General features: G+C 34.7%; 1 protein-coding gene and 1 long non-coding RNA gene across 2 annotated transcripts; one reads left to right on the top strand and one right to left on the bottom strand.

Moving 5' to 3' along the window:
• The first annotated feature begins 5684 nt into the window (after positions 1–5684).
• Positions 5685–8414, top strand: LOC109587482 (uncharacterized). Its single transcript, XR_002187635.1, has 3 exons — positions 5685–5900; positions 7448–7568; positions 8104–8414. It is a non-coding gene; the product is annotated as an uncharacterized LOC109587482 (long non-coding RNA).
• A 734-nt stretch (positions 8415–9148) lies between these two features.
• Positions 9149–10031, bottom strand: LOC109587484 (uncharacterized). Its single transcript, XM_020003731.1, has 3 exons — positions 9818–10031; positions 9700–9754; positions 9149–9610 (listed from the first exon to the last, which is right to left on the bottom strand). Exons 1-3 carry the CDS (start codon positions 9941–9943, stop codon positions 9303–9305), a joined length of 489 nt encoding a protein of 162 aa, XP_019859290.1. The 5' UTR covers positions 9944–10031; the 3' UTR covers positions 9149–9302.

Below are 10031 nucleotides of genomic sequence, written 5' to 3'. Positions count from 1 at the left end.
TGCTGCCAACAGTACCTGTACTGTAGCCTGTACTACCTGCAGTGATACCAGTAATACTGATACTATTGCAATATCTGACAAAACTGATGAACTTTTGAATAAACTACTGAACACTACCAGGAATGATGGTCAAGATATTCAAGAAATAAAACAGAAAATGGATGCCCATATAGAAAAAACAAGGTTGCAGCATGGTTGTGGCAACCTTGTATCAAAGTTGTTGTTACTAGGTGGTCACAAGGTGGTCACTACCTGGCCACAAGGCCCACCACCTTGTAAAAACCCTGGAATTGACACGTTTTCCACCTTGTGACAACCATGTAACAACCTTGTGACAACCTTGTTACAATGTACAATAAATTCAATAGAATAACTATAATCTGAAAGCCTATCAACACATAATTAATGTCATATAATGTCAAATGATTTCTAGATACTTGTAATGTATCTATGATACATGTAGCTAATGTATAAAGATGTGGATGTATATTAATGTTATCTTTATTGACTTGTATAAGTGCTGGTCAATGGTCCCTTTATATATGGTAACAATAGCTTCATATCATCGTGGGGCGTACTTAATTAAACCTCAGTTTCCTGCCAACCTTTGGACAACCTTGTCACAAGGTTGTTATGTTTGTAACATGTTAGTCACAACTTCAGCACTTTTGTACAAGGTTGTTACCAGGTTGCTACAACCTTGCAAGGTTGTGAACTGGTTGTAACAAGCTTGTAGCAAGCTTGAAATTTTTATATGGGTGGTATCATTTCTTCTCTCTCTCATATCAAGGAGACTGCTACCTCTAATGCTGGAGCTATCAATGATATACTGCTACTAGTGGAAGACCTTATCATGTTACACAATGACTCATCTTCCTTCTCTCCTATCCCAACTTCTTGTCAAGAGATTAAGAACAAACAACCAAACAGTCCTTCTGGTGTATACCTACTGGCAACTAACGATGAAACTAAACATACTTACTGTAATATGGAGGAGCTATGTGGTTCAGAAGGAGGATGGACAAGACTAGGATATCTGGATATGACCGATGCTACAGTGAACTGTCCTTCTGGGTTTAGACTGTACCAGTCAGGAGGAGTTAGAGCTTGTGGTAGAGCAACATCAAATGTAGGCAGTTGTACATCAGTTCAGTTTCCATCTAATGGTATCAGTTACTCTGAAGTGTGTGGTAGAGTAGTAGGATATCAATGGGCATCACCTGATGCAGTTGATCCTACTGTTGATGGCCTTGAAAATCACAATGATATTAATTCCTATTATGTTGATGGTGTTAGTATCACTCATGGGTCTCCTCGTCAACATGTCTGGACACTAATGGCTGGACTGCTTGAATCCAGTATCTTTAATCCTACTAATGACCGTCGTTACAATTGTCCTTGTTCTCAAGGTAGTCCTCAAAACTCAACTCTTCAGTCTTTCATTGGTAATGACTACTTCTGTGAATCTGCTAACCCTGTTCATGGTACATTTCAATCCAAACTTTATACATCTGATCCATTGTGGGATGGTAAAAAATGTGGTGGCTCCGAAAGTGATTGTTGTACATCTCGTCCTGGTCTTCCATGGTTCAATAAGGTACTAAACACTGCCACTACAGACTACCTTGAGCTAAGGGTCTGTGGAGATGAAGACACAGCTAATGAAAATGTTCCCATTAGCTATTATGAGTTGTATGTGAAATGATGAGACAAACTAATAAACAGTTTATACTTCGTAGTTAGTTAGTACAATATTAGATTATTTGAATTAGTTATTGTTAGTAAATTGTCTTGTTGCAGATACATATTGATCTCTACCTTTTGTAGAAGATATGTGTATTGAATTTTTTTGAATAATGCATTACTTTTGCTGTGACAATAATTAGCAGCATATCATGCCCAGACTGTTAGCTATTAGTTAGCAATAATTAGCAGCACTACTACTACATCGCCACACTTGACTATATGTGAGACCACAGTAGCCTCAGCTACATACGTATATGTTAAGATTATTAGTGTGTGGAGAAAAGCTAACAGTGAAACTGTAAGAGCCACTTTGGCTATGTTACAAAGTATTTTTTAGAAATTAGCTAATTTTTTAGCATGGCCTTAAAACTCCAGATATTCTTGTTGTTATCGATCACCTTGAAACTTTCTACACAAGGCATCAATATGCATTAGTGAATGTAATAAAAGTTGGGGGTGATATGAGGATGGGCTATAATAGTATAGGATATTTTTCTGAAATTGGCCCATTTTTAGAATCAGCCATAACTCCAGAATTTTTTTAACCAGCTCAAACTTTCTACAGAGGATAAGGACATCAATATGCTTCAGGCATTGCAATAAGAATCACGAGTGATTTTGGAGTCATTTTTTGGAAAAAAGCATGGGCTATATATAGTTGCTGTTGTGGACAAGGACAAGCCATAAATAACTGCCTTTTCTCTTTTTGCAAGAATAATCATCATGCATGATAACACCTGACATACAACCTTTCCTGCATTTGTTTTATCCTTGCACTAAACAAAGAAAATAAAAAACATTTTTGAATGACACATTTACGTCTAATACAACCAATGATCACTACACATTCATCTCTTCAGTATTCATCAACTTCTTTAGCTACTGAAGACTAGTTGTTAGATTGAGATGATGAAAACAGAGTCTGGAATAAAACTAAAAAGAGCCTTAATCTTCTTTGGAGGAGGTTCATTGCAAAGATCTTGAGTTACTACTTCCATTGGTATAGCTACCTATTTCTAAGAACTGCCTGTATAAATTAGCCGATAGGATGCTGGTACTGGGAAAAGGAGGCATAACCAGCAAAACGTTATCACGTTTGAGCAAAATGAATCAAATTCTCTTTCTCTGCATCATTGTTGTACTAAAAAGAGTTAACTGTAAAAGAGTTTGTACAATGTTTTAGAAAGTTGATGTAATAATTTGTGAGCCAACAATTACTGACTGACGGGACATGTTGCTATACTGAAAAAAAGAGACAAAATGAATATCCTGCTTTACCTACTGTCACTTCACTGCTGAATGTAGCCTCTACATTGGTGAGTCAAGGTATAGCTCTACTTTGGGTGATGAAGTGTTTGAGTATGACTCTGGATCACACCAAAGGAAGGCATCAATAGAGCGTTGTATTTCCATAACCTACCCTGAAGTTATACACATGTAATAAAATAGATGAGGTAAAAGGAAGCGCATCACTCTCATTATTTTATCTAGTTGTCATGACATTAGTTTTAACAGCTGACCTTCACCCTTTCCTGCATCTGTTTTATCGTTGCACTAAATAGAGAGATTAAATATCTGCCTTTTCTTTTTTGGCAAGTCCAACATGCATGGTAACAGAGACTTGTCTGTGGATGTAGCTTACTATTCCAGCAGTAATCGTGTTTGGTAATGATGAAGGCGATCCGAAAGCCATGACCCACTCTCCAGGCCTCAAACTACCTGAAGAACCTAAGACTGACCTCTGCATCTGTTTCATGATCCTTGCACTAAACAGAGAGATGTAAAAATATCTTTGAATGACACATTTACTTCTAATACAACCAATGATTCCACTGGTTTCATTAAATTGACAAATATGAGTTCATCTGGGTTTTCCAATAATTTACAAGTCTTCTTATATACGTCACCACTTTCCTTTTTCACTGAAACTATTACATCACTTAAGAAATTGCAAATCTGTTGGTTAGTGTTGGCTGTGCTGATTAGTCTGTAAAAAAACAAATAATAGAATTGATTATGGCTTTAGATTTTATGACTGATTGTTGGCTCATTCTTTTACCCTCCATTGTCATACTTTTTGGTTTGTATGCTTGTTTTTCATTCATGTCAATATTTTCAGCAATGCAGATGTTCTCACATCTTCACAAGCTAAATTACCTATTATTGTGTCCATTTATCTTCTTTCCCTTGCCCCATATTGCTTGACCTTTTACAGGAAGAGTCATAGTAGTGATGTTTTTGCTTTTCACAATTTTTTTTAGTAGGAAGTACCAAGTGCTTCCTCTTTGAGAACCACTTGACCAAGTAGTATAATAATGGCATTTATGAGTAGATGTCTGTCATAAATACTAAGTATAATGCAAAAAATCGAAACACCATGTCAATGGTTCTTCAATTTCTTTTATGCATGAACCTGTCTTTTGAAGCCATAAGTGAAGCTGCAACTTCATTTTAAGAAAGAGTGGAGTACACTGTCTTCTTTGCTCAAGTGCTACCACTCGTGAGTGCCACAATATGCATCCTAAAAATACAAAGCACTTCTCTTACTCCACCATTCTTGACAATCGTCTGGACATTTGTCTGGTCATCCATACTGGATATATTGCATGATTTGTGAGCAGATGGGGTCTTTAGCTGTCCACTCTCTAATTTTAGCTACTGTAATAGGCTGATCTTGAAAATGCTGCATCAGTAACATGAGCTCCGCTGGTACTGGTGGTTTCAGATGAATGCCTGGTAAACGACTCATAGTATCAGCATTTCTGTCTTCTGGTGTAGAACGAAAAGTTACAGAATAATCATACATTGAGTGTTAATACCCATCAGTATAATGGGAAATCATGTGTGCTATAATGCATGAATTACACGCAAAATGTGTAAGTCAGCTACTGTACATGTATGCATAAAACACTACATGTTAGCATTTCTTCTAGGAGATGGAATAGGCAATGGATTGACTAGTCATACACTACGCTTTATGACTTAAAATAAAAAATTAAATTAGTTTATCAACTACACAGACAGTCAGACACTATAACCTGCACATACTACTAACCTGTGCATGTACTGGCACAGCTTTGCTTGGATTAAGCAAAATCTTCAATGCCTTTTCATCTGTTATTAATGTAAAATGCTGGCTATACAAATGCACATCAAACTATGTATCATTATTTAAACAAGCTCTTTCAAAGGAGACAAGTGCATCAGACACTATATCCTTGGTGGCTCCAGACAGTTTCTTCTCTAAAGACTCATAGAAGCTCATGGCCTGAGTGAAAGTGATATTATCAAGCGGCCCTGTTGTATTATTACACAAAGAACAGGCATGTAAAAACCGATACCTGTCAAAGGAATTGGGGCAAGTACCATAGCATCAATAGGAGTAGTGTATTTTTATGTGATATATCTTACGCAAAACTCCTTTCATAGCCTATATCAAAGTATAAAGTTATTTATTTGACAATACAGCAAGAATAGACTTACTTGAATTTCCATAATTGCTCTTTTTAAAATCTCTTATTTCGTTCCCTTTTTGGGCTTTGGCTCACTGATATTGCTGGCAATCCCTTTTCCTTAGCAATTGGTTGTTTTGCTTCCTCTTTTAAGTCCAGGAGATGACTCATAAACTATACTTCCTATATTATGATAAAGCAAAGTAAAAATGAAAATTTGCCATTTTGTTCAGTAGTTTGATTTATTAAGAAATAATGTGCCTGTGGTCTTGTATACAGTATTAAGGACAGAGAGTGTGATATTTCTTTTGTGATCTGTTGAATTGGTGACGCAATAGGTCAAATAAAAATTTAAGAAATATCCTGTCATTTTGGCCATATTACAACAAATGAAATTCATCAAGCATAAAAAACCCACTTGTAATTAAATTATTGAGTTGCAGCTATACATTCTCCCTGTGTATTGATATACATTTGATGTATGTGTATTTTATAATGGTCTCTCCTCCACTTTAGACCTCCATAATATTGAATTTGAGTATTCCTGAGTTGCTCTCAATACAGCGTTGCTGGGCTTCACTGGATGAGCTTGAACACACTCCAAAAGATGCTCCCCTCAAGTTCCTTTCGTCCTTAGCATTTTCTATTCCAATTAGTGCCCGACTGGATCATCTTGATGAATCTTCATCTGTTGCAATTCAGGTACTTGTAAATTCTTTATAGTTTTTACTGTACTTTAAATTAAGTTATTAATTTTAAAATTATTTTAATAGTATTTACTGAACTTTTCATTGTAATGTCAATCCCTGATTCAAATGTTAGAATGGAAGGTGTTGTTTTGTGAGCAGCTATCAAAGTATCAATTTTGCCAAAAGCCATGTTTTTCCAAAAATATGTATGCATGTTTTATGCTGCATACATGTATTTTATGGTGCATATACATGTATCTAGAAAGTTTGAGCCAATTCCAACTTCAATTTTTCAAGTTACCATCATTATTTTTTTTAATTAGCAAATTTTTAGAAAAAAGCAAACACTATATATAGCCCAGGGATGTTTCCAAAAAATGGCTCCGAAATCACCCCCACTTTTTATTACATTTTTTGATACATATTGATGTCCTTATGCTATGTAACAAGTTTGAGTTTATTCCGATTTCCATTTTTTGAGTTATGGCCAATTTAAGAAAATGCCAAAATTCTGAAAAATACTTAAGGCTATAGCCCATGGTTTTTGCCAAAAAATGACTCCAAAATCACCCCCAATTTTTATTACATTTTCTGATACATATTGATACCCTTATGCTGTGTTGAAAGTTTGAGGTAATTCCGACTTCAATTTTTCAAGTTATGGCCATTTTAAGAAAACGCCAAAATTCTGAAAAATACCCAAGGCTATAGCCCATGAATTTTTTCAAAAAATGGCTCCAAAATCACTCCCAATTTTGATTACATTTTTTGATACATATTGATGTCCTTATGCTATGTACAAAGTTTGAGCAGATTCTGCCTTCAATTTTTTGAGTTATGGCCATTTTTAAAAAAACACCCAAATTCTGAAAGATACCCAAGCCCATGGAATTTTTTGAAAAATGGCTCCAAAATCACTCCCAATTTTTATTACATTTTCTGATACATATTGATGTCCTTATGCTTCATAACAAGTTTGAGTTTATTCTGATTTCAAATTTTTTGAGTTACAGCCAATTTAAGAAAATGCCAAAATTCTGAAAAATATCCAAGGCTATATATATATATATCCATGGATTTTTTCAAAAAATAGCTCCGAAATCACTCCCAATTTTTATTACATTTTTTGATGCATATTGATGTCCTTATGCTATGTACAAAGTTTGAGCAGATTCCGACTTTAATTTTTGAGTTACGGCCATTTTAAGAATACGCCAAAATTCTGCAAATTACCCAAGGCTATAGCCCACGGGTTTTTTCAAAAAATGGCTCCAAAATCACTCCCAGTTTTTATTACATTTTTTGATGCATATTAATGTCCTTAATTCTTTTGCTTTGTAAAAAATTTGAGTTGATTCCAACATCCGTTTTTCAAGTTATAGCCATTTTACGAAAATGTAGAAATTCTGAAATATATGTAGCTTTGGGTATGCCCAAGGCTACATGCCTTACTTGTCAGCTAATGAACCTGCTGATTAGCTCACTTTGCATGCTTTATGGGAAACCCCGTGTTTGTTTTTTTTTTCAATTAATGTACATCATAGTTTAATTGTATTAAAGGTGTGGTTTCCTGATGGTAGAGTGTTGACCTTTGATCCTCAGCCTTCTGATATCCGCCCACTCACTCCTGGTACTCATAAACTCAATCACAAACTAATCATATCACATGGGAAGTGGACCGGTAGGATTTATTACTATACATGTGTTCTGTTGTTTTTCTATTTTTTCTCAATATTTTACTGTATGTTTTACTGTACATCCAATATTAGCTTAATAATGTCCAGTATTATAGTTAAGCTAGGTTTACATGTACACGTGCATGTACATTTGATGAAACGTCAAAAGCACATTGGTGATTTAAACATTTGATACAAAAATGCTTTGAAATTCACAAAGAATTCACAAAATTTAAATTTTGCAGTAATTTGTGTTGTATTTTGAGTTGAATATAAACCATGTGTGTTTTAGTCATTGTGATGTTTATAATAATTCTGTTATTCTGAGGGAATTAATTGACTGTCCCTTTTTTAAGGTTTTGTTGAGAGTCTTGAAATTAGAACTCACAAAAATAATAGATAATACTGTGCAAAATGACGAAATGTTTTAATTTGCAAATAATTTTTGGGCAGATTTACAAAAGTTTAATCTATCAATAGTTCCTGGCTATAATGGCGTGTAACTTTAAACTTAACTCTTCTCTCTCTCTCTTATTTTAGATGCTCTAATGATTGAACTAAGTGTCATTCGTCATCATTCATTGGACATTCCCTCAGAGTCTCAATACATGTCACTAATAACCAAACTAATAAAGAGAGGAGAGGGTCAGACCTCATCCTCCAGTCACATGATCACTTCAGACTCCATTCAATCCTCTTCCCCTCATATGGTTGGGTCTGTTCTTATCAGTGACATCATCAAGTTGAGGATATTACCACAAGATACTCTTGCAAGAGGTTATAATGTGTTTGGACCAACTTAGAGTAGAGAGACTGAGGAGGGAAGGAAATAATTTTTATAGTTCATGACTTTATCATTTTTTCAGTATTAAATTTCATAATTATTAGGAATGTATTCAACATTGACTGGAGTTGTCATGCAGGAGGGTGTGTAATAACAAGTGCTTATCAGAAAAATTCCACGTTTACTCATGCACCTCAGTTGTTGGATTGGAACAGAATTTTTTCCTGGCCAAAGTGTCTCGTTTACACCACAGACCAATTTAAATAAAAGTGATTCAGAAACCATGTGTCCCCATGTAAACTGGTTTGTTTCAAGAAACAAGAGCATAATTTAAATGGGGCTATAGAATAGCCCACTATTTATAGTGTATGGTACCATGTCCAATCATAAAACCATACTAGTACACTTCGACCATGCAATTAAGGTGAACAATTTAAGACACTATGGATAGAGTTTGAGACATAAGTCAGCTCCATTGCTTCATGGCAGATGTCAAATACTGTATAGGGGGTATATTTCACGGGAATAAATTCCACCTAATGTCATGGTTTTAAAAAATTTGTGAAAATTTTTATCTATGAAAATTATTATTTACAATACTAATATTGGTCAGTAGAAGAAAATTGCAAAAAAATTTTCTTCTGAAGAGGTTGAAAGGTGATTTTTGTGACATATTTCCCCCAGAAAATATACCACCATACAGTAATGCTGTTATGATTAGAGTAAAGAAAATAAGACTTCAGACTAAAGAAAATTAATGTATGCTTATGTTTCTGTTCAAAAATGAATTGAATGAATAACAATAGCAAAACATGAATAACAATTACATAAATGAATAACTAACAATAATGCACTGCACTAAATTAGTAAAAAAATCCTGCATGCATCACATTAGAATTGCATGTAAAATGTAGTGTATACAATTTTATAAAGCTTAGCTAGACAATAATCGTTTTTATGCTTGGTTAATACCGTATTTTGTTTTAATGTAAATGGCAATAGATTTCTCTTCTATTGTATCCAGTGCTGTGGCTAATGATGACCAACTGGGACCTCCTTTCTCTCTCACTTTATCTTCTCCTTTTACCCATGCAGACATACACTCACGGAAACACTCCACTGGATCTCCTCTATTCTTCTTATCTATATCCACTAGTCTAGGATCATATAATCCTAACTGTAGACCTAGTCTGTGCCATACAGAATATGGCAAGTGCTGATCTGATGTTAATTCTTTAATGACTATATCAAGATTATTAATATCTATAAAAAGAATAATAATGTGTATATACACTGTACAATCTACACTCCCACTAATTGACAATTTGTAATAGTGCATATTACAGACATACTTGGCTTTATTGCAGTCAATGGTGCGTTAAATTCTTCAGTCACTGGAATCAATTCCTATAAAATAATAGTGGTTGTATTAATGTATCGGACAGTTTGTGCATGTGTGTTAATTCCTACCTTAATATCACGTCCTCCTAATAGTGACAGGTTACTAACATCTAATAATGATTCATCATGTAGGATCTTGTTCAATTCTGTACTTGTTCCATTATCATGAACTAAAAACTCTTCCCTCCTGTCCATAGCAGACAGTATATCTTTTACACTATACACTGTCCTTCCTCTTGGTGTATTCACAGGATAGGATAGTTCTTTAGGATCAATAACTAAC

This window comes from Amphimedon queenslandica, unplaced genomic scaffold (assembly GCF_000090795.2).
Source record: "Amphimedon queenslandica unplaced genomic scaffold, v1.1 AMPQUscaffold_12556, whole genome shotgun sequence".
NCBI lineage: Eukaryota > Metazoa > Porifera > Demospongiae > Haplosclerida > Niphatidae > Amphimedon > Amphimedon queenslandica.
The sequence above is the reverse complement of the archived record's forward strand: the minus strand, read 5'-3'. Positions and strand labels throughout refer to the sequence as shown.